The sequence below is a fragment of the Stigmatopora argus genome, chromosome 6 (genome assembly GCF_051989625.1).
Source record: "Stigmatopora argus isolate UIUO_Sarg chromosome 6, RoL_Sarg_1.0, whole genome shotgun sequence".
Classification (NCBI taxonomy): Eukaryota; Metazoa; Chordata; class Actinopteri; order Syngnathiformes; family Syngnathidae; genus Stigmatopora; species Stigmatopora argus.
Window position 1 is genome coordinate 5,464,915 of NC_135392.1, and position 25,222 is coordinate 5,490,136.

Sequence of the window (25,222 nt, forward strand, 5' to 3'; positions counted from 1 at the left end):
TGACCCATTGTCTTTGCCACTGGATCACAGTGACTTCTGAAATGATGTGATTGGAAGTTATATCTATCCTTTTCATTACCTCAATAAACAATTTGAGAATTGCAAAGAGTGGAATTGAACTCACTCCTGATTTGAACTTGAGTCCACCTGAAGTTCTGACCCATTGTCTTTGCCACTGGACCACAGTGACTTCTTAAATGATGTGATTGGAAGTCATATTCATCCTCTTCATTACCTCAATAAACAATTTGAGAATTGCAAAGAGTGGAATTGAACTCACTCCTGATTTGAACTTGTGTCCACCTTAAATTTTGACCCATTGTCTTTGCCACTGGACCACAGTGACTTCTGAAATGATGTGATTGGAAGTCATATTCATCCTCTTCATTACCTCAATAAACAATTTGAGAATTGCAAAGAGTGGAATTGAACTCACTCCTGATTTGAACTTGTGTCCACCTTAAACTTTGACCCATTGTCTTTGCCACTGGACCACAGTGACTTCTGAAATGATGTGATTGGAAGTTATATCTATCCTTTTCATTACCTCAATAAACAATTTGAGAATTGCAAAGAGTGGAATTGAACTCATTCCTGATTTGAACTTGAGTCCACCTGAAGTTCTGACCCATTGTCTTTGCCACTGGACCACAGTGACTTCTGAAATGATGTGATTGGAAGTCATATTCATCCTCTTCATTACCTCAATAAACAATTTGAGAATTGCAAAGAGTGGAATTGAACTCATTCCTGATTTGAACTTGAGTCCACCTGAAGTTCTGACCCATTGTCTTTGCCACTGGACCACATGTCGTTTTTTAAGAAAAAAAAAAGCCTTACTATACTATGTCGTTTTTTAAAGAAAAAAAGCCTTACTATACTATGTCGTTTTTTAAAGAAAAAAAGCCTTACTATACTATGTCGTTTTTTAAAGAAAAAAAAAGCCTTACTATACTATGTCGTTTTTTTAAAGAAAAAAAGCCTTCTATACTATGTTGTTTTTTAAGAAAAAAAGCCTTACTATACTGTGTCGTTTTTAAGAATAAAAGCCTTACTATACTATGTCGTTTTTTTAAGAAAAAAAGCTTTACTATACTATGTTGTTTTTAAGAAAAAAAGCCTTACTATACTATGTCGTTTTTTTAAGAAAAAAAGCTTTACTATACTATGTTGTTTTTTAAGAAAAAAAGCCTTTCTATACTATGTCGTTTTTTAAGAAAAAAAAAGCCTGACTATACTATGTCGTTTTTTTTAAAGAAAAAAAGCCTTACTATACATGGTCGATTCTTAAGGAAAAAAGCCTAACTATACTACGTCGTTTTTTAAGGGAAAAAGCCTTACTATACTATGTCGTTTTTTAAAGAAAAAAGCCTTACTATACTATGTTGTTTTTTAAGAAAAAAAGCCTTACTATACTGTGTCGTTTTTAAGAATAAAAGCCTTACTATACTATGTTGTTTTTTAAGAAAAAAAGCCTTACTATACTATGTCGTTTTTTAAGAAGAAAAAAAGCCTTACTATACTATGTCGTTTTTTAAGAAAAAAAGCCTTACTATACATGGTCGATTTTTAAGAAAAAAAAGCCTTACTATACTATGTCGTTTTTTTAAAAGGAAAAAAAGCCTTACTATACATGGTCGATTCTTAAGGAAAAAAGCCTTACTATACTATGTCGTTTTTTAAGGGAAAAAGCCTTACTATACTATGTCGTTTTTTAAGAAAAAAAGCCTTATTATACGATGTTGTTTTTTAAGAAAAAAAGCCTTACTATAGTGTCGTTTTTAAGAATAAAAGCCTTACTATACTATGTCGTTTTTTAAGAAAAAAAGCCTTACTATACTATGTCGTTTTTTTAAGAAGAAAAAAAGCCTTACTATACTATGTCGTTTTTTAAGAAAAAAAGCCTTACTATACATGGTCGATTTTTAAGAAAAATAAGCCTTACTATACATGGTCGATTTTTAAGAAAAAAAGCCTTACCATACTATGTTGTTTTTTAAGAAAAAAAGCCTTACCATACTATGTTGTTTTTTTAAAGAAAAAAAGCCTTACTATACATGGTCGATTCTTATGGAAAAAAGCCTTACTATACTATGTCCTTTTTTAAGAAAAAAAGCCTTACTATACTATGTCGTTTTTTTAAGAAAAAAAAGCCTTACTATACTATGTTGTTTTTTAAGAAAAAAAGCCTTACTATACTATGTCGTTTTTAAGAAAAAAAGCCTTACTATACTATGTAGTTTTTTAAGAAAAAAAAGCCTCACTAACTGTCATTTTTTTAAGAAAAAAAGCCTTACTATACTATGTCGTTTTTTAAAGAAAAAAAAAGCCTCACTATACTATGTCGTTTTTTTAAAGAAAAAAAGCCTTACTATACATGGTCGATTTTTAAGGAAAAAAAGCATTACTATACATGGTCGTTTTTTTTTTTTTTTTTTTAAAGCCTTACTATACATGGCCGTGGTGTCAGACCTCATTTCCGAGCGCGTGTCAGGAGGCCAGTGGAAGCGATTTGATACACAGCATGATACAAATAATCTCACCTTAAAGCGGCATGCAGTCGTCAGCATTTCAAAGGCCTCATCAAAGCGTTTCTCTAAATTCTAAATTCAATTATGAACCAAGATAGGAAACTGATTTTTCCCTTTAACCGCTGTCATTTATGTCGGGGACACGCAGCAACGATCCTCATGAGAATTGATCACGCTCGATGTCCACAGTTGTTTATTATAGTTACTCTTCAGTTGAGCAACAGGGCCAAAAGAAAGGTGAGTTTTATAATTGCACGAGAAAATGCATGAAATGTCAACATTGCATTCATCCTAAAAGAACCTTAAATTACAGGAAAAATAGCACAAAAAATCAGGATATGAGGATCAAGTTTAAAAAAGCACACTTAACAAATGTGTGATTGCAGAAGAAAAACTACTAAAGTGCTCCATTCAGAGGCCTAAAATATGTTTAGGTAAGTAGTACATGTGGCAAAAAATACCACCAGGCGGTGCTAATACATGCCTCAGTAGATAGAAAAATTTTAAATGACATTTTTGTCCTAATGGATTGCCATGCCTTGTTTGTCAAGTACTTTCCCATGTAATACATTATTTTAATTTAATATATTATCTGAATTTGTTTCAATAGCTTAAAGTTAGTAGTGTTGTCAATTTCTAAAATTAGGCTTGCATTTTACAGTGATTCCGTATTGATGGGTAATTTGGGAGTCTTTTGCTTGGTATTTTTTGCCTATGCCAAAGGGCAGTAAACCAATTTTCTGCTTTTCATCTTTGCAGGGAAATTTGCCCTTTGACCCCCAAGGTCAGGTTCTCACGGGCTTGGTTTGAGCCCCCTCTTAACCCCCAACAACATATTTTATTCACGTGTGATTGCCTCTCAAGCCCTTGTCAAGCTATCCTTTTTTTCCCATTAAGAACAAACCATATACATCAGCAAATGAGAAACAGAAATAAGGGGAGAAAAGTATATATTATAAATATATATAATGTAAATAAGAACAAAGAAAAAGTCTGTTGGGCGTCACATGAGTGAAGCACCACAACGGGTTATAACAGATCCTTTTATTTAAAAAAAGTGTTTGTGTAGATGCAGACATAAATACAATCTAAAATGTATCTTTTACTTTTTTTTTCACACAGTACATACATGTGACAGACAAACATTTAAAAGTTGCATCTAGTAACATTTTCTGTGAAGGAGTGGCAGTTAGCATATCAACGTGGAGGACCTCTATACAAATAAATGATAAAAGAAAACATCTGCAGCCCCGTCATAAATTACCCACATGTGAATAAGAAGGACAAGGTCATAGGTCACAAAGTGTGTCCATCGAGCATCCGTTCATAAATACGACAAAAATACTTTTGACGTGCGCATTGGAGTTTTTTTTCAGTTCGAGTCCTCCAGGCTGCTGCTTTTTTGCTCCGAACCGTAGTTGCAGAGGCGGACCATGATGCTTTGCAGGCCGGGCTCCACAATTCCGAGCAGGGGCCTCTGGGAAGGGTCGCCGTTCCAGCAGGCCTCCATCATCTGCCAGCACTCCTCGTCGAAAGTGGACAAACGTTCGGGTCGGGCACCTGCAGGTACGATACATGTGCGCAATCAAAGCAGGAATAAATTTCACAGTCAGCTTCTTTTGAGATACTTTGACCTAAATGTAAATATTTGCGCCACCAGCAATTAATTCAACTCAATTCCAGTTTTTGTCCAACTTTACGTCTTTTGAGTCTGTGTCCATTTTTGCTATCGCAGCCAAAATGGCGCCGTTCAAGTGGCAGCCGGTGGCGGTAGCTCCGTCCACTCTTGCTCGTTTTGTGTTTTTGCTGCTTTCCTGTCTTAATGATTTGATTTGGTGATTCTTAATGATCCCATTTACTTTGATTTGTTGTACTGTCTAACTTATAACTATGCCTTTTCTTGCTACTGGCACAATGACATTTCCCGAATACGGGATGAATAAAGTTATCCAATCCAATCTCGACAAACGTTATACCCTGTCAAAAAAAGCTTTTTTCTTCCTCTTTTAAAAAAAATCAACATCATTTCTGACAAAACTTCAGAAATGTACCTATCTACAAGAACCACAATGCACTCCGCCATTGTATTCAAGCAGATAGTTGTTTCCTGGTCATCAACAGGTCCCACCTCTTTCTTCTGATTGGTTTGGTCATTAGATGGCTGCCAAGTGTTTAGGCCAGTGGTCTCCAAAGCTGCAAGGCTAGGACTATAGCGTCAATAAATCTGGAGCCCTAATATTGTCTAGTTTGTTGAGCATATATAATGCGATCCTATAACAGTAATACCTCATTTATCGCGGTTCATAGGTTCTAAGACCTGCCGCAAAGATACGTTTCCTACTCGTGATCTGCAGGATCGAGAAATAGCATCCATTGAATCTGGAGCTCACTCACCTTTCTTAACATTATTCCAGAGTTGGTCCTTGCTGGAGCATTTTTCAAACGCTTCTGGAAGTTTAACGGAACCGGTACACAGGTACCAGAAAAGGATCCCGAAGGCGTAGACGTCCACCGAATTGTCATACTTTCCTTTTGGGGAATCACAGATAAAAAGGCCTCATGAAACAACTGGCAGAACCGACAGGTTGTTATCAGAGTTTCAACAATTACCTGTAAATAGCTCCGGTGCCATGTGGATGGGGGTTCCGACAATGCTGCCAGACATCATAGCTTCTGGTTTACAGAAGCCCAAATCGGTAATCTTGGCACGGTTCTGCTTATCCAGCTGCAACGTAGGAGAAGGGACAGAAAATTGGTTGTTAACAACAATGCCAAATTTTTATTTATTTTTAAAAATTGTTGACAATATTTAATTTGGTCCTCGCTGGGCTTGCATGGGTTTTCTCTAGGTACTCAAGTTCCCTCCCACATCCCAGCATAATTGGCTAATATAGGATCTAGCACCCCCGTGACGCTGGTGAGGATACGGCAAATAAATAAATGAGTATTTAATTTGGTTGAAGGAGGTCAGACTTTTTCCACTGCTGACATCAGACGTAACGATAGAAATTCAGCAGACCCAGGGCAGAACTTAACCGTTCCATATTGTCGGACGTTACCGTCTCGCCTAGACAAATAACATAAAGCACCTATACATGTGAGAGATAACGTGATCGAGGGATTGGGGGCTTTAACTTAGCGACATAGCTTGATGACAACGTAAATAAGGAAGCTACAAATCCTGGCAACTCTCACAAAGACAATTTTTTGCACTGTTGTCAGCCTACTATGTGTTTTTTTAAGAAAACAAGCCTTACTATACTATGTCGTTTTTAAAGAAAAAAAGCCTTACTATACTGTCGTTTTTTAAGAAAAAAAAGCTTTACTATACTATGTCGTTTTTTAAAGAAAAAAAGCTTTACTATACTATGTCGTTTTTTAAAGAAAAAAAGCCTTACTATACTATGTCGTTTTTTTAAAAGAAAAAAAGCCTTACTATACATGGTCGATTCTTAAGGAAAAAAGCCTTACTATACTATGTCGTTTTTTAAGGAAAAAAGCCTTACTATACTATGTCGTTTTTTAAGAAAAAAAGCCTTACTATACTATGTCGTTTTTTAAGAAAAAAAAGCCTTACTATGCTATGTTGTTTTTTAAGAAAAAAAGCCTTACTATACTATGTCGTTTTTAAGAATAAAAGCCTTACTATACTATGTCGTTTTTTTTTTAAGGAAAAAAGCCTTACTATACTATGTCGTTTTTTAAGGAAAAAAGCCTTACTATACTATGTCGTTTTTTAAGAAAAAAAGCTTTACTATACTATGTCGTTTTTTAAAGAAAAAAAGCCTTACTATACTATGTCGTTTTTTTAAAAGAAAAAAAGCCTTACTATACATGGTCGATTCTTAAGGAAAAAAGCCTTACTATACTATGTCGTTTTTTAAGGAAAAAAGCCTTACTATACTATGTCGTTTTTTTAAGAAAAAAAGCCTTACTATACTATGTCGTTTTTTAAGGAAAAAAAAGCCTTACTATACTGTTGTTTTTTAAGAAAAAAAGCCTAACTATACTTTGTCGTTTTTTAAGAAAAAAAAGCCTTACTATGCTATGTTGTTTTTTAAGAAAAAAAGCCTTACTATACTATGTCAGTTTTTGAAGAAAAAAGCCTTACTATACTATGTCGATTTTGAAGAAAAAAGCCTTACTATACATGGTCGATTTTAAAGGGAAAAAAAAGCCTTACTATATTATGTCGTTTTTGAAGAAAAAAGCCTTACTATACTATGTCGTTTTTTTTAAAGAAAAAAAAGCCTTACTATACATGGTCGATTTTTAAGGGAAAAAAGCCTTACTATACTATGTCGTTTTTTTTAAGAAAAAAAGCCTTACTATACTATGTCGTTTTTTTACAAAAAAGGCCTTACTATTCTATGTCGTTTTTTGAGAAAAAAAGCCTTACTATACTATGTCGTTTTTAAGAATAAAAGCCTTACTATACTATGTCGTTTTTAAGAATAAAAGCCTTACTATACTATGTTGTTTTTTTAAAGAAAAAAAGCCTTACTATATATGGTCGATTTTTAAGAAAAAAAGCCTTACTATACATGGTCGATTTTTACGAAAAAAAGCCTTACTATATACTATGTCGTTTTTGAAGAAAAAAAAGCCTTACTATTCTATGTCGTTTTTTTAAGAAAAAAAGCCTTACTATACTATGTCGTTTTTAAGAATAAAAGCCTTACTATACTATGTCGTTTTTAAGAATAAAAGCCTTACTATACTATGTGTTTTTTTAAGAAAAAAAAGCTTTACTATACTATGTTGTTTTTTTGAAGAAAAAAGCCTTACTATACTATGTCAGTTTTTGAAGAAAAAAGCCTTACTATACTATGTCGATTTTTAAGAAAAAAAGCCTTACTATACATGGTCGATTTTTAAGAAAAAAAAGCCTTACTGTATTATGTCGTTTTTGAAGAAAAAAAGCCTTACTATGTCGTTTTTTTAAAGAAAAAAAGCCTTACTATACTGTGTCGTTTTTAAGAATAAAAGCCTGACTATACTATGTGTTTTTTTGAGGAAAAAAAGCCTTTCTATACTGTCGTTTTTTATTTTTTTTAAAGCCTTACTATACTATGTCGTTTTTAAAGAAAAAAAGCCTTACTATACATGGTCGATTCTTAAGGAAAAAAGCCTTACTATACTATGTCGTTTTTTAAGGAAAAAAGCCTCACTATACATGGTCGATTTTTAAGAAAAAAAGCCTTACTATACTATGTCGTTTTTAAGAAAAAAAGCCTTACTTTACTATGTCGTTTTTTAAGAAAAAAAAGCCTTACTTTACTATGTCGTTTTTTAAGAAAAAAAAGCCTTACTATAGTATGTTGTTTTTTAAGAAAAAAAGCCTTACTATACTATGTCGTTTTTAAGAAAAAAAGCCTTACTATACTATGTTGTTTTTTGTTGTTGAAAAAAAGCCTCACTAACTATGTCATTTTTTAAGAAAAAAAGGCTTACTATACTATGTCGTTTTTTTAAAGAAAAAAAGCCTTACTATTGCATGGTCGATTCTTAAGGAAAAAAGCCTTACTATACTATGTCGTTTTTTAAGGAAAAAAGCCTTACTATACTATGTCGTTTTTTGTTGTTGAAAAAAAGCCTCACTATGTCATTTTTTAAGAAAAAAAGCCTTACTATACTATGTCGTTTTTTTAAAGAAAAAAAGCCTTACTATACATGGTCGATTCTTAAGGAAAAAAGCCTTACTATACTATGTCGTTTTTTAAGGAAAAAAGCCTTACTATACTATGTCGTTTTTTAAGAAAAAAAGCCTTACTATACTATGTTGTTTTTAAGAAAAAAAGCCTTACTATACTATGTCGTTTTTTGTTGTTGAAAAAAAGCCTCACTAACTATGTTATTTTTTAAGAAAAAAAGGCTTACTATACTATGTCGTTTTTTTAAAGAAAAAAAGCCTTACTATACATGGTCGATTCTTAAGGAAAAAAGCCTTACTATACTATGTCGTTTTTTAAGGAAAATAGCCTTACTATACTATGTCGTTTTTTGTTGTTGAAAAAAAGCCTCACTAACTGTCATTTTTTAAGAAAAAAAAGCCTTACTATACTATGTTGTTTTTTAAGAAAAAAAAGCCTTACTATACTATGTCGTTTTTTTAAGAAAAAAAGCCTTACTATACTATGTCGTTTTTTAAGAAAAAAAAGCCTTACTATACTATGTCGTTTTTTAAAGAAAAAAAGCTTTACTATACTATGTCGTTTTTTTAAAGAAAAAAAAGCCTTACTATACTATGTCGTTTTTTTAAAAGAAAAAAAGCCTTACTATACATGGTTGATTCTTAAGGAAAAAAGCCTTACTATACTATGTCGTTTTTTAAGAAAAAAAGCCTTACTATACTATGTCGTTTTTTAAGAAAAAAAGCCTTACTATACTATGTTGTTTTTTAAGAAAAAAAGCCTTACTATACTATGTCGTTTTTTTAAAGAAAAAAAAGCCTGACTATACTATGTCGATTTTTAAGAAAAAAAAAGCCTGACTATGTGTCGTTTTTCAAGAAAAAAAAGCCTTACTATACTGTCGTTTTTTTATTTTTTTAAAAGCCTTACTATACTATGTCGATTTTTAAGAAAAAAAAAGCCTTATTATACTATGTCGTTTTTTAAGAAAAAAAGCCTTACTATAAATCGTAGATTTTTTGTCAGCCTCTGCCCATGTTTTCAGCCATATATACATATTTTATGGATTAAGAAACAAACTAAATGACTAGTGTCGCCTTAACATTCACCAGGAGCTGCACAGCCGCTGAGGAACTACTAATTCATAAAGAATAAAAATGGATAAATGTGGCATGGCAACTTTGAGTGTGTATTTTCTTCTATTTTCACTACGTTTAGATAAGAGTACAATTATGCCAGTGTGTGGGTAAACCAAAATAACAATTATTCAATATTAGGTGGACACCTGACAAATAAAAACGGTGGAGTCATTAACTGCAATATTATTTGCACTTACCAGAACATTTTTGAGTTTTATGTCTCTGTGCAAGAGTCCCTGACTGTGCAGGAAGCGGATGCCCTCCACCACATCCAGCGCGATTTGTAGCCTTTCCCTCAGGGACAAACTAGTCTAGAACCAAAAAAAATAATATTTTTCTTAAGTGGACCAACATCTATTAATTCAATAAATTATAAAGCTTTAATTACTCAAGTCATTCAACTAAAAAGGCAAAACCTTGGAGATTACTAAGAGCAAAACAATTTTGCTAAAATTACTTGGAGCTTAAGGCTTTTCAAATGACCATTGTTGGAAAATTTGCTCTTAATGCTATTTTTATCTTATTATATCAGGAGTTGAATAAAAAGAAATCATCAAGAGTCTAAAAGAAGTATTACTTTGAAATGCTAGTTCAGCTGCCCGAGGGTATGAACAAAAAATAAAACTGCTGTTCTCGTCCATGTGATGAGTTTCCCAAAAAAAATAAGCCTGAAAGCTATTTTCTTTAAAAGGGTTTCCCAAAACAAGGGTACATGGACTAGTTGGGAGGGTGAAAAACAACAGATGTAAAAAAAAACAAAAAAACAGCTGCATTTAAGAGATATCGATCAGCCGGTCTTGTGTTTTTGCTCTAAATTGAATTGTGTCACCTTGAGGCCAGTGTAGAGATCTCTGTGCAGTCGCTCCATGATGAGCAGCACGGCAATACTGGAGCCTTCCCCGTACGTGTGGTCGATAACGGAGCCGTGCAAGTCGACGAGCCGCTCGTGCTTGGGCAGCGACCTGCCCATTAAAAAAAAAGAGGTCTGTTGTCACTGACCTGTTGGCTTTACAATTTAGCGGCCACGCATTCCTCCGTTTAGTGACATATCAATCAACCGCGTGCTGGGATGACCTGCAGTACAAGACTGATGTGTTCCCAGAAAAGCAATAGAAGCCTAAAACCTACATTCTTAGAAGCAGTTTGGGTGCCAAGAAATTGTTCACATGCTACAATGAGGAAGAATTTGACATCCTCCTGATCAGTGCTGTCATGACACCAATATTCTGGCTAAAATGCCTGAATAACTGTGTGGAATGTGTGAGATTGTTCAATTAATAATCATTGAAAACAGGTTGTCGGGGCAGCAGCTTTAGCAGGGAGGCCCAGACTTCCAGAGTCCGGACATCCTACGGACCCCTAACCCTAATAAAAACTGTCTTTATGATATTTTTTCCCCAACCAAAAATATGACACGGTACAACGTGCATCACTCCACTTGATATTCCCGAACTCACCGAGTATAGTGAAACTCTAAAGCCAAATCGTTCCAGTGTTTATCATCCGGTGGTACCACAGATTTTAGGGCGCATGGGTAACGCCCACTCCAACTGTCGCAAAGGTACACAACTCCATATTGGCCACGGCCTAACTCCCGTCCTATCTTTGGTTTACCTGTTAAAAGAAAACAGTCTGTTACCAAAAGAAGTCGCATACACCACTATGGAAAAAAGGAATTTGAAGAGGATTTTATTAATATGCAATAGCTTTTGGACTTTTGGGAACATTCACCTACACATTTACATGCCAATCTTTTTCCAAGATGGCACCGTCACGCGGAAGCCAGTGGCAGTGGCTCTGTCCACTCTTGCTCGTTTTGTGTTTTTGCTGCTTTTCTGTCTTAATGATTTGATTTGGTGATTCTCAATGATCCCATTTACTTTGATTTGCTTTGTACTTTGTGCTTTTGCTTTGTTGTTCTGTCTAATCACCCTCTTGCTACTGCCACAATGAAATTTCCCGAATACGGGATGAATAATGTTATCCAATCCAATCCAATAAGGCTGCAGTCATGCAGTAACACTGCCAACCCACTGTGGCCAAATTAGGGTTGAGTGCCTTGCCCAAGGGTACTTGGACAGTGGGTGGGCAGTCGTAGCTTGGAATCGAAGCACTGACCCTTTGGTTCCAGGACAACTCAAGCTACCAACTGCGTCATGGGCCCCGTAACACTCAAGTTTAGGCAGCCAGATAGTTACGGTATATTTGTAAAGCTGATTAGGCGACTCACCATGCAGAAGGACGTCTCGGAGGGAGCGGCTTTCCAATGAAAGGCGGGCCAGCCGGGGGGCATGGTCCTTCCTCACGCGCAGCCACAAGTCCTCGGTGCGCTCCAGTCGCCCCGTGTGACCTTCCTCCAGCTGCAACCCGACACAGAAAAATTATTCACAACAGAAGTCTTTTTTTTGGGCTTTGTCAGACTTAATTAATCTACCCCTCCCAAAAACAAAGTTGCCGCAATGTTTTCTGGCCTAGCTCCTTTTGATAATTCATTCATTCATTTTCTGAACAGCTTATCCTCACCAGGATCGCATCCTTTTGATAAAAAAAACAATTTCTTATTTGCTACCCGAATGACCTCCTTGACGTTCTGTCGTTTGTCAAATGAATAAATGCGAAGTTGCTCAGCAAATGTTTTTCCTTGAAAACAGCGACCATAAATCAGTGTCAATCAATGTTTGTCCAAGAATCCCTTTTCATTAGCTCCCACCTACAGGTTTGGGTTCTCATCAGTCTTGCTGCCGACCCTCCAAGTTGGCATGAGAACTGACTGAAAGCCAAGTTCACACCAGCGCCGGATTTCAGCAGTGTTTACATGTCTTGAATAGAAAATATTTAATCATTTAATTTATTGTACCTATTCATTTAATCGGTAGACTTACATAATCAACCGACATAGGGGCACTGACAAGATAATGATGCTGGCTAGGCCTTGATAGACACTGCCAGAAATATACCAAATTAATTCAGTTATCACTCTTATTATTGTATATTATTATGTGTATAACAGTACAACATAACAAACCAAAGATGCTCTAAAAATCACCACACAGTAACATGGACATATTGCCGCTTACAATAGACAAGTTAAGGAAATATACCAACATCCTTCCGAGGGCTTTCTGTTTATTTAAAAATGAATATATTCACCATTAGAGGGAAAAGCAAAAAGCAAATAAAAAAAATGCAGCCACTACAAACTAACGATAATGCATTGTTATGTGAATAGCTCATTAATATTTACATTTTTATGATTTTGTTTTGGGTATATAATTGTAAAGAGTGTTATTTTAATTGATGAATCATCATGTAATAGTGCTTGGTTAGACTTTAGCTCAAATGTATATTTCTCTTGTGGTTTACGGTTTTACGGTATTCTGACTAGCGCATCCAACTCCGTCAAGAGGTTTTAATTTAGAATATTACCGCAGATCTGCATGTCTTTTCTGCAAGTGATTAAAGATTATAACAATATGTTTGTTCCTTTGTGATTATGCTCAATTCTGGATAGATTGAGACGATAATTCTAATGAGTATTAAGGAATTGGAACATCAGATCTAAGTTAAAGTAGTATGTGTTGCCTTTTGGTGCTAAAGCTTTGTATATTCTACTAAGAAAAATCCTGAAAAAGCTATTAAATAGAACAGAAGACAAGATCCTTCTAGCTCTCTCCTATGCTCACATGTTGTAGCTCATTAAAGCATGACGCTTCAGTGTAATTTACTACACCTCCATGTTGGCACGTAGCACATGACACACCTCAGCTCATTTCTATTAAGCATTGCTCACTCTGTGTTTTTCTGCTCCTCCTCACAACGACACGATGAATATAAGGTAAGCATCCATATGTTAACTTGACTTCAGTCCATGTGGTAAATGTGTAGGACGGCCATTCGTAAAACGTGAATTTGACCATCGTGATGTCAGCGAGATACACGAGCTCTCATGTGACGACAGCTAGAAAATCGTTACAAACTGGGTGTCAGGAGATTGACGAGTTAGATACAGCGTTTTAAACAATCGATTCAAGCATGGGGTGAATATTTGACAAACTATGACGGGTTTGAGACATTGCTCAACTGCTGATTTATTAACTGAAAGGATCTTCATAATCAGTCGGCGTGAAGTTGCTCAATAAGCAAAGAATTAGCATCAGGCCTCAACAATCAAATGAGGGCCAGCGCTGATGGATTAAACGAGGTGTAGCCAATCATAATGAACCCATGTGATTTCAAGGATGATTAAAAGGGAAATAAATGATTATAGCTGATTTGCTTTCATGTCATCAGACTACAGTACATGAGACAAATCAGCCTTCCTGTATAGACAAGATTGTCATAGATAAAATGCAACTGGTTTAATTTCATTGAATATATTTTTGCTTTTGTATTGGAAAACAACATGATGAATTGATAATAACTGACAATAACTGTGGTGATTGAGAAAGACAGAGGAAGGAAAGAAACTTGGACATTTACCTGACGCAGGGATACCGCAAAAGCTTCGTGAGAGCTGTTAAGTCGGGTTCGGAACTGGGAACAGATGCTTCGGGCTAGTTTGGCGGCACTTAGGCTTTCTATGGCGTCTTGGGCCACTTTGCGTTTCCATTCGTGCGAGATGGCAGGTGGATTCACAAAGGTAATCTTGTGGATGATCTGAAAAAGATGCAAGAGGATAATAACAACCTTCCTGCGCTGGACTCCTAATTAATTTATACCTGTTTAATTTGCTCCCAAACGAGTCGCGTGACAGAGGATCCCGAATGAAAGGTGACTTCGACGTGGTATGCGGCGTTTAACAACTACAACAGAAGATGAGCCAACGTTATAGAAAACTCAGTGGAAGTGAGTTGTAGTAAATATTCGTGTCATTTCTGCCCACCTGTTTGAGGTGATTGGAGGTGATGTTGTGTACTGACGAGTCAACGTGGGACTTTTCCAGACTACTGAGGCATCGTTCCAGTGTTCCCACGAAACTTTCTCTCAAATAGTCCACAGAGCTGATGAGCTTGTTGGCCACGGCCTGATTCAGACGCAAGACTATCAGTTCTTGGATCTGGTGGATGCAAGACTTGATCTCCTTTGCTGTAACCGGCTCGCCATTGGTCGTCACAATGACATCTGCAGTCAAAATGGAAAAACATCTTGTTAAGTTAGCCACTCAACGCTTGCCTTTTAATAAAATGGATCATTTTAGCCACAGTATTAAAAAGTATTTTTCGATTTGCTAGCACAGGGGGCTGAACTTGTTTTACAGTAATCCCTCGAATATCGCGGTTAATGCAGACCAGACATGGCCGTGATAAACGAAAAACCGCAAAGTTGGATCAATAGTCATTCTCATCAAAGTTTTATCAGCAGGAATCAAATAACCTCCAAAATATTTTGATTTTTACCTTGTAATAGTTCAATTTTAATCTAGTTTTATTCATATTATTTTTTCTCTCTGAATATTACATTGTATGACTTCTTGCAATTTCCTGCCAATATTCGAATGGACATGTGTCAAAGTGGCGGCCCGGGGGCCAAATCTGGCCCACCGGATCATTTTGTGTGGCCCGGGAAAGTAAATCATGAGTGCCGACTTTCTGTTTTAGGATCAAATTAAAATGAAGAGTAGAGATGTATATTAAATTTCCTGATTTTCCCCCTTTTAAATCAATAATTTTATTTTTTTAATCCATTTTTTCTGTGTTTTTAGTTCAAAAATCATTTTGTAAAATCTAAAAATATATTTAAAAAAAGCTAAAATAAACATTGTTTTAAATCTATAAAAAACAGATTTTTCAGGGCTTTTAATCCAGTTCTTTTAATCCATTTATAAAAAATAAATCTAAATATTATATCTAAAATGGTCCGGCCCACGTGAAATCAAGTTGACGTTAACGCGGCCCGCGAACCAACCCGAGTCTGACACCCTTGTTCTAACTAAAATGATAGCCCACTGGTCTTTACACTAGATGTGTGTCATCATGGAAAACTGGAATAATTATCCAGACATGGGTAACGGCCAACAAATACAAGGAGGTACCTTTCTAATAAATCGCATGCGTGTCAACTCACCCATGAATTCCAAGTTAGCCGCATCCTCCAGCAGTTGCTCTTTCATGCTGCCAAGTGTGTCCACAATCATTTCCTTCATCTCCTCTTGCTTGCGGTTAGCGATGGCCATGAGCGAGGTAAACAATTCCCCTTCTTTCTCACGGGTGTATTCCAGCCTGCGGGGGGTTATTTGCAGGTCCCTCTGCATGTCAAAGGCCTACAGAAAGAGGACAAAAACAGTGTACTGTTTGCATCATCTGCATCCAATCCAATGTTAGAGCCAAACACTTGGTTCAAGATCACATGCCAGAACTTATCCGACCTGGTTGATGAAAAGATCAAGGCAGCGACAGTGGAGGCCGTTGAGAAGGCTGGCAGCTTCCACCTGTTGGTTTTGAAGAACCTGACGGGTAAAAGGCACCAGCAACCTGTGGAGTCTTTCGAAAGCCTCGCCCAGCATGCTTTGGGGCTTGGCACCCGGGGTGGGCATTTGCGTGGGGGCGCCGCAGGAGCAATTTCCCACTGGGCCGCTAAGGAAACCGAGGGATAGCAGCTGCTTGTGGAGGGCGCTCTTCTCACGCTCCTTTTCCTTCTCTCCACGGCGGCTGGGCTCCGGCGAGGCCGCGGGCATGGTGTCGGGGAGGCGGATGAAACAGATGGGAAAGGACAGCATCTCTTTGACCTTCCGGAGCTCAGCAACCTGCTCCGTGTTTAAGGAGTCCTCCTTGATGGCATAAAGTATGATAGGGATGACATTTCGGGTGCAGTCTTCTAAGGCCTCCTCCATGGGTTGGACACTGGCACAGGGCACCACCATGACTTTTGCCTCCTGATGTGAAAGCACAAACGGGATCCTTTCAGTGTACAATCCAAACATTGGGAAGCCAAGACATTTTTTTCAAACACACCCGAAATAATATCTTAAAAAGTAATGACGGTAAAGTTGTGTCAATGCCAGGAAAGGGTCATTCAAGTAGCACCCATTTTACGCCTAGCCGTGTTTTCACGCATTCAATGTCGAGTGTGGAGAAAAGAGGATCCAAAATGTAAAGGGCCATCCACATCCACAAATCGATTGATTATGTTTTGACACAGTTAAATTATGGACAAAGCACAATGAAGTTTAATGCATTGGCTGAGGTGAAAAGCAAGACCCCTTGTCCATTTCTTGACCAAAAACCAATCATCTATATCCTGTGTCCATACCGATCATAACTGATCTCTGTGAGCTCATTGATGAACTTCTGTGGATGAATTTGTGCTAATACTGGGATCCCCCAATGCCTAAAATTGATTGCATGCATACTTAATTTACCCTATCTCCCTTCAATCTGACCTCCCCCCACTCTTGTTGTCCTCCAGTTGCTGGCTACCCCTCCTCACTGTCCTCTAATTATCTTTGCAATAACAACATTATGTGAGCATGTAGGAAGTGTTTTTAATCATGTTTTTGCATCACTTTTGTTCTTTCTGTTCCTCATAACCCCCTTTAAAAATAATAAAAAGAATAAATAATCAATCACAGCCATAATGATAAATGGCTTTTTTTTTTAATTCTAGCTGAGCTGGGCTGTAGTTCAATGATAAAAGATTTGTCATTTAAAAGTGATAAATTGTACATTATTCCTATATATGTGAATAAACGATGGTAGAGAGTCAGACATAGCAACACAAAGGAGACAGTCAGTCCCATCTCCAAGAAACACGAACTGAGCTGACTCTCTGGAACAAAGATAGCCTGCAAGCATCCTGATCAATGCAGCATTTGAATCTTTTTAGCTCAGTTGATTTCAACAAAGAGCCTGTAGGAAGAAGTGTGGCTGGCTTGCTGGCTCTCCCACAAGCCCAAAACACCAGTCCAGTATTATTTTCCCTTCCAAAATAACTCAGTAAAATAATAAAAATGGCCACATCAATGAAGGAAGCAACTACTTTTACAAAATAACTTTAAATTGCAATCCCTTTGTTAAGAAGTTCACTTTATAAATAACAAAATAAAAAAATTCTACATATATATAGATGTTTTTATGTTTTTATTTATAAATGTATTTAATAAAGAAATTCTATATTTTTTTACAAAATGTGTTTAAATTGCAAATAAATAAATCAAAAATTTCAATGTATGTATTTTTTTTTACAGTATTTAAATTGCAAATAAATAAAATATATATGTATTTTTTTACAAAATGTGTTTAAATTACATATATATATATATACAAAATATATATATACATATATATATCCATATATTTATACATATATATACATATATACACATGTATACATATATACACATATACACACATATACACATATACATATATATATACACATATACATATATATACATATATATACATATATATATACATATATATATACACATATATATACACATATATATACATATATATATACATACATATATATATATACATATATATACATATATATACACACACACACATATATAGTACATATATGTTTATATATAAACGATAGAGAGCTGATGTTTGGTATGTTCAAAGAAAAAAAAGGAGCCAGAGTTGAACCCTTTGTCCTTTGGGTGCAGAAATAGAAGGACACTGGGGCAAGGAGGACTAATTAGCAAGTGTCTCTTCATCTCCAGTGTGAGTGTGGCAGTAGTGTGTGAATATCACAGTGAGCAGAGAGATTCTGTGCACTCACAACGCTGACCCAAACAGGCTAATCTCCAGTCCATTGAGCAGAAACCTCAGGGCGCTTTAGTCCCTAAGCAGGAACATGTGCTCATTTAATGGCGCGTGAAAATCTTCCACACCTCTTAAAAGCAAACACCTAGGCATTTCTACCAGCAACGTTCATCACATTAAAATACAGAAAATGAAGAGTACAACATTAGAATATAAATTTAGCTCAGCTCAATGGGAGAATTAAAGAACAGATTGAAAATTAACTGTGACCCAAATATGATCAAGAATGCAGAAGGAAAATAGTCAGATTTTCCAGTTACATTTCATTGGTATTCACAATAGTGAAGAAGTCCAATTCTGAATGGAAAGACCTATCAGAAAATGACTTAACATATAAGATATAGCAATATTAAAGGTGTTTTCTGCCTAGACATCTCCAAACGATTTTTTTTTTCTTAAAGGTTTAAATATTCAGTTATATCTATGGCAACATCACAATAGCAAAGAGGTTTGGGACTTTTTTTTGCTACATGACCTAGTCATGGTCATGTGAATCACACCAGACCAGCAGCATTATGTAAGGGGGTTAGGCGGGTGGGCTGCCCTGAGGCAGCCATCAGATCTGGCATTTTGGAGTTTGACATGAAGAGTTTGGAGCGAATGGATGACAAAAATTTTCCGCCTGGCGCACGTGACGGAGCACTGCGCATCCTCAAAATGATTCACTGCGCCTATCTTATTTGAATTTTCAGTCATTATTGGAACAGGATTGTGAAAGTATGAGGAATATTTTCCAAGTTTTTTTCCCCACAAACCAGTTCGGCAAAACTCCAGGGGCAGAAACAATAAAAGCATGTGGTATATAATCAATTGGTAACATTGGAAAGGTTTTCCTCAGTACCAGCAAAACACCAAACTCATTAATAAATATTAAATCAGAGCTGTCAAAATCATTCACTCTTGAAATGAATACAAAAACTCACCAGTATGATCTATAACGTTTCTAGGTTTAAAAAGGTAAATATTTTAGAAAGAACTTAAAATAGCAGAATGTGTGGTTTTGCTTGAAACTGGGATGATGTGTTCAAAATTACGGTGTAAAAATCACTTACAAGTGTCTTTGGTTGACTAATTCACAGAAATATTAGGAGGCTTTTTCTGATATTTTTGTTGTTGGATATCACAGAAAAAAAATGTAACTGGAGCTGCAAAAAAAATACATGCAACACCTGCTGTATGTATCTATAATAGCTTAGCAAAATTAATGAATTGTGTTTCAATGCTTTGATGAAATTAAAGAAATTAAGTTTTATCTTATTTTTATTTGCCCCCACAGCTTCCGTGGTTAGCACGTCGGCCTCAGTTCTGGGGTCCTGGGTTTAAATCCAGGTCGGTCCACCTGTGTGGAGTTTGCATTTTGTTCCCTGGCCTGCGTGGGTTTTCTCCTGGTACTCCGGTTTCCTCCCACATTCCAAAGACATGCATGGTAGGCTGATTGGACATTCTAAATTGCCTCTAGTGTGAGAGTGAATGGTTGTCCTGCTCCTCGCGCCGTGCGATTGGCTGGCCACCGATTCAGGGTGTAACGTTTTCTTCCCCTTACTTATTATTTGTTTTTAATGGGCCCAGATGAATTTGAGTGTGTTTTAAGAGAGTATAAAAATGAGAGACATTTTATACAAAATATGATAAGAAGCATTCATTTGGGCCGGGAGCCGCATGTGGCTAGAGAGCCCCGTGTTCGCCACCCCTGTTCTAATGAGATTGTTGTGAGATGCCAATTCCTGTATGTTCACAAATTTTGGTGACGGTTAATCGTTGTTTTCAGATATCACACTACATTAGGTGTTTTTAACATTAGTTTATCTGTTGTTTTAGTTAAACAAAGTATATTTAAACTATGAAATAATGATCTAAAAAGATTCATTTCTATTGAAAACTGATTTTCAATGACTTGAAGCCCCTCCCCTTCTTACCTGCACCTCCAAACAAAATATTTCAACAATACGTGAAACATCAAGCATATTTGAATTTCATCCATTGTTTGCAAAGAGTGGAAAAATTCCAAACATTCTTTATGTAATATCTAAAATGAGTCACACTGGATGAATAAAATCCTGCATAGGCACTTAAGTGATTTTGCACAAATCCAATGATGTTGGATGTGACTAGTTTGAGTACATAATTATATAAAAGTCATTAAAAACGAAAATAAACTAAATGCCAATGTGTACTTGCCTGAAGTAAAGGGTGATGCAGGGTGATCTCCAGTTCAGCCAGCCTGTGCGCTGGGTCTTCACATTCCTCATGGATCTCCAAGTCTTCCCGGGGCACCGTATCCCAACGGCCCCGGTTCGCCGCCAACTGATGCACCAGCTCGTACTGTCCGGGCAGTGCCAGACTGAGTCTTGTCTGTCTCCCGTGGGTGAAACATAACTTACGCCTCTTGCACGCTGTGCCCTGGACACCGCCGCAAGCCTCGCCGGCCTCGGGACCCAGCGGCAGCAGTCTTTCTCCCAGCAAGCAGTTAAGCAGCTGGTAGCGTGCGGTGCAATTCTGGCCCAGCACCAAAATGTATGGGGCAGCACCCACAGTGTTCCGCAAGAACTCTTCTTCATGACCGGGAAAAGCAATGCAGCTCAATTGTCCTATAGAGAGGGATGAAAACAAAGAAGGTTGAAGATGCTGTAAGGTCATTTTGATGATTTTCTTCAATATAGATGATCTAATATAGGTGTCAGACTCGGGTTGGTGCGTGGGCCGCTTTAACGTCAACTTGATTTCACGTGGGCCGGACCATTTGAGATATAATATTTAGATTTTTTTTTATAAATGGATTAAAAGAACTGGATTAAAAGGCCTGAATATTCAGTTTTTATAGATCTAAAACAATGTTTATTTTAGCTTTTTTATATATATTTTTAGATTTTACAAAATGATTTTTGAACTAAAAACACATAAAAAATGGATTAAAAAATTACAATTATTGATTTACAAGGGGGAAAATCAGGAAATTTAATATACATCTATACTCTTCATTTTAATTTGATCCTAAAACAGAAAGTCGGCACTCATGATTTACTTTCCCGGGCCACACAAAATGATGCGGCGGGCCAGATTTGGCCCCCGGGCCGCCACTCTGACACATGTGATCTAAACCAAGTCCTGAAAACGTAGGGGCAACCTGAGAATTCTGTTTTTGTTTTAGGTGGGTTTAAAACTCACTCAACAAAATGTCACTGCTTTCTGGAAGGCCTTTACCAGCATACAAAAATCAGTTTGTTTTCCATTTTAGCAAGGACCAATACCACAAAGCCTTATATATGCACGATTCCAGGATTCCACAAAGCACTCAACAACATTGTGATATGATTTAAACTACCAAAAAAGACTTCATTATCATTTAATCTACCAAAAAAGACTTCATTATCATTTAAACTACCAAAAAAGACTTCTGTTGCTTGTTGTGAAAATAACTGCCATCATTTAGTACTTGTAATCTATATTTTTACTTGGCTCTTAAGACAAAGAAATGAAGTTAGGTAGATTAGATCTGGTTATTACTATATTTGATGTAAAAGGCGCAATTGAAGGAAGTCTGTTATGACACAAAAGGGACTTTTCTAGGAACCCTGCTTAAAATAGACAATATAGCGATAGAAAAATAGATTTTTAATCAAGTATTTGCTCGGATCAAGATCATTATTTAAGGCTGCCACATCCATCGTTCTGTGGTCAGTGTGACTCTGCAAGATATGATAAGGACCAAAGGAATTTTTCTTTCCGCCTGCATTAAAAGACATTTTTGGACGATTTAGATTGCATTCCTCAAACTAGGAAACGCTTAAGACTTTCCCGTATAATGCAACTTCAGGCTCCATTAACACCGCTGAATCAAAAAGACGAAATAGTAAGAACAATCGCTTGATGTCATATGAGGAAAATTTGTGTCAAGACATCTAAGGAGGAAGAATGTAGTGTTTTCTAAAGTGAGGACACGTGCTCAGCACTCCCATGAAAGGGAGTATTATCCCATGCTTTCTTATGAGTCATCTAATGGTGCTAAACGCGGTTCAGTCCAAGTTGGATAAAGTTCTGTCAGTCTATTGGGTTGGATTGATTTTAGTAAGTCCTTTGTCTTTATTGAGACACAGCTATTTAATACCTTTGGGGAGGAAAAAAAATCGTAAATCATTTAAAAGCAACAAGCAAAGCCCTCACAATCATCCCTTCACAGATCAAGTAAATTACTAAATTAGTCACAACATAACTCACATGCAGATAGTTTATGATGGTTAGATCCATCCGGGTTTTTTTTTTTGCGGTGGGTAGAAAATTTTAAAAAATGATAGCTTTGCAAAGAAAATAAGGAATAGTTATCTCTTCTTAAATGTATAAAGTTTGCAAGCAAATGTCACACATTGATGATGATGTCTGGTCAACATTACCCGAGAAATTGGAAGGATGGTGTATAGCAGGATAAGCTGCAATTCTAAAGTATCTGTAAAAAGCAGCCACATTATTTAAGCTAAATTCATTAATTTATTATCTATACTGCTTATCCTCAAATGGGTCACGGGGGGTTCTGAAACCAATCTCAGCCAACTACAGGCCTTAGGCGTGAGACACCCTGAATTGGTGGGCAGCCAATTGTAGCATTACCCCCACCCCTTATAATTTACAGAGTGCTGACATAAACACACACAACAATCAGCCATTTGTACGATTCGCAAATCCTTTCCTCTACCCCAATGTCCAGAAAAGAAAAAAATATCTTGTTACTTCTACTAGGGGCTTCAGCAAACAGATTCAAGATTTCTTCACAATCTGCAAAACAACTACTTGCTGTGATGCAAATTAATCTTAAATTACTTCTACACTATTGTGCTCAAATTTCACATTTGTGCTCAAAGACCAAAACAAATAGATTGACAATTTCAGCCAAACAATAGACTGTCGCAAGAAATTTGATGGGGACGGCTAACGGTCATTATTCATTTAAATTCTTAAACTCAAAGTGGAAGTTTCTAAAGTGAGAGTTTGTTCATGAAGCATAATGAAAATGTTTCCCCTCATCACTGGCAGCCAAAGGGTTACCCCCACACACTGCCACCTAGTGGAAAAGTATACTAGGGTTCTTCCCGTCAAAATATTCGTCCCACAATAGTGGGAATATAGTATGATTTGAGTAAATGATTATTTTCAAACCTTATTAAATCATTTGCTGCCAATGAGGGAACTAGTGGTTAGCGCGTCGGCCACATAGCTCTGGGGTCCTGGGTTCAAATCCAGGTCATGTCCATCTGTGTGGAGTTTGCATGCTCTCCCCGGGCCTGCGTGGGTTTCCTCCGGGTACTCCGGTTTACTCCCACATTCCAAAAACATGCATGGTAGGCTGATTGGACACTCTAAATTGCCTCTAGGTATGGGTGTGAGTGTGCCCTGCGTTCGGCTGGCCACCGATTCAGGGTGTCCCCTGCCTCTGGCCCGGAGTCAGCTGGAATAGGCTCCAGCACCCCCCGCGACCCTAACGAGGATAAAGCAGTTCATAAAATGAGATAAGATGATGGAACTAGATTAGACGACAAATTGATTTTGACTGGAAGAGGTGGACAGTGATCCTCCCAATCAATGTGGGTTAGAGTTCTAAACCACCCCCCACGCCATTGAAATATGAGCATTGAAAGCCAGTCCTACCAGTATAAATGAATTGGACGTCTATAGTCGTCATTGTCAATAACCGGGAATAAATCACGTTAAATTGAGGGGGGGTTTTCTACTGATTTGCATCCGCTAGCGCTTGCCAAATGGCCAAAGACCACAATAAACATGCGTTTTCTTGTCTGTGTTTGCAAGGATGCTGGGGAATGTATGATGTTGACCCACCTGCCTCCAGGGAAGCTGACTCCGAACTCATGGCTGATGCACACGCATTGCTGTAGTTCTGTCTGATTTCCCGGAAGAAGGTATTGGTCTCTTTAAGGTTCTTCTTCAGCAGGACGGAGTGTCTATTATAACTGCCGAAGATCCTTGTGAGGTCCCGAGTGAGCGGGGTATTTTTGGGTTGCACGTTCGATTCCATTGCAAACTTGGGTGCTCCAATCTTCTGAGACATCGCAGCGACAACAAGAGCTGGTTTTGACAACTAGACTCGCCTCATTTCTTCTTGGTCGCAGGAGGTCAACTCAATATTTGGGTTTTCTTTAAAAATCTGAAAATCAGAGGGGGTGTCCGCAAAAAAATACGCACCCAGAAGGCAGACCTCGCCTGGGTTAGCGTTGTTAGCCGGTTGGCATCGCCTGTCCGCCCACGTTTTGGCCTAACGACACACGCATAACCTTCAGTGTGCAGGAAAAGAGCCGTGGAAAAAAATGTGCAGCTCTGGAGGAATTAAAAAAACTTCTTTGTCGTTTCTGTCTTCGGATCAACCCGGCCCGAGTGCGGTAAAACGGAAAACAGACCAAGTAGGGAGTCTTCCTGGTGACGCTCTTGGGGTAAAATCCTTCCCTAAAGTCCTCCCGATCGAGACAAAACAATGCACATTTGCACGACAACGCAGCAAACAAATGAAAGGATGTTTGGTGTCTCTCGTGGACGATGAAGAACGACGGGGGGGCTGTAATGTGGTGGTGCGAAATCCAGTCGCTTCCTACAAACCATCAAATCACAGCAAAACAGATAATCCGTCAGACTGAAGTTAGGGAAAGTAGAAGGAGGGGTCTCGGTGGGGAAAGGCATCTTGGGAAATGTAGTCTTTTCCCCCACTTCCTTGTTTTCCTTACGTGCTGAATTCTATGTAATGACATTTTTAACTCGCTGTCAATGCTCATTTTAGTGCCATTGACAATGCTAGACGTCCAATCCATTTTGAAAGGAGGAGGCTAGCAGGGAATGATCACTGCCAGATTCTGGCATAAAATAACTATCACACAAACCTTCCAATCACTTGTTGAAGTTGTCTTTATAATATAGATAATAATATCATAATACTAATATATCCAATGCATCAAACCCGTACTGTTCTGAAGAACCTTTCATCCAACATTGTGTCGCATCTGAGCGCTCTCTAGCGACTGACAGGCGGTATTACAAAAACAGCACCATCAAAGTTGGGAAAAAACTTTCCCCAATGCTTGAGTGACGAATAAATCTTGGATTGAATGCGCATATGAATTAACGTCCAAATAATTTGTTAGTTTGTCAAC

At 37.3% G+C, this 25,222-nt stretch overlaps 1 protein-coding gene across 3 annotated transcripts; it reads right to left on the minus strand.

Moving 5' to 3' along the window:
- Positions 1-3,560: 3,560 nt before the first annotated feature.
- Positions 3,561-24,714, minus strand: dstyk (dual serine/threonine and tyrosine protein kinase). 3 transcript variants are annotated; one of them, XM_077603834.1, is made up of 15 exons: positions 24,479-24,714; positions 23,904-24,398; positions 20,256-20,665; positions 15,668-16,174; positions 15,367-15,562; positions 14,186-14,424; positions 14,022-14,105; positions 13,783-13,959; positions 11,534-11,663; positions 10,761-10,917; positions 10,133-10,265; positions 9,501-9,614; positions 5,142-5,256; positions 4,926-5,060; positions 3,561-4,091 (listed from the first exon to the last, which is right to left on the minus strand). In XM_077603834.1, exons 2-15 carry the CDS (start codon positions 24,130-24,132, stop codon positions 3,904-3,906), a joined length of 2,814 nt encoding a protein of 937 aa, XP_077459960.1. In that variant the 5' UTR covers positions 24,133-24,398; positions 24,479-24,714; the 3' UTR covers positions 3,561-3,903. The 3 variants fall into 3 exon arrangements, with proteins under 3 accessions (XP_077459960.1, XP_077459961.1, XP_077459959.1); XM_077603835.1 differs by having other exon boundaries at positions 23,904-24,201; positions 24,267-24,714; XM_077603833.1 differs by having other exon boundaries at positions 23,904-24,714.
- Positions 24,715-25,222: the final 508 nt, after the last annotated feature.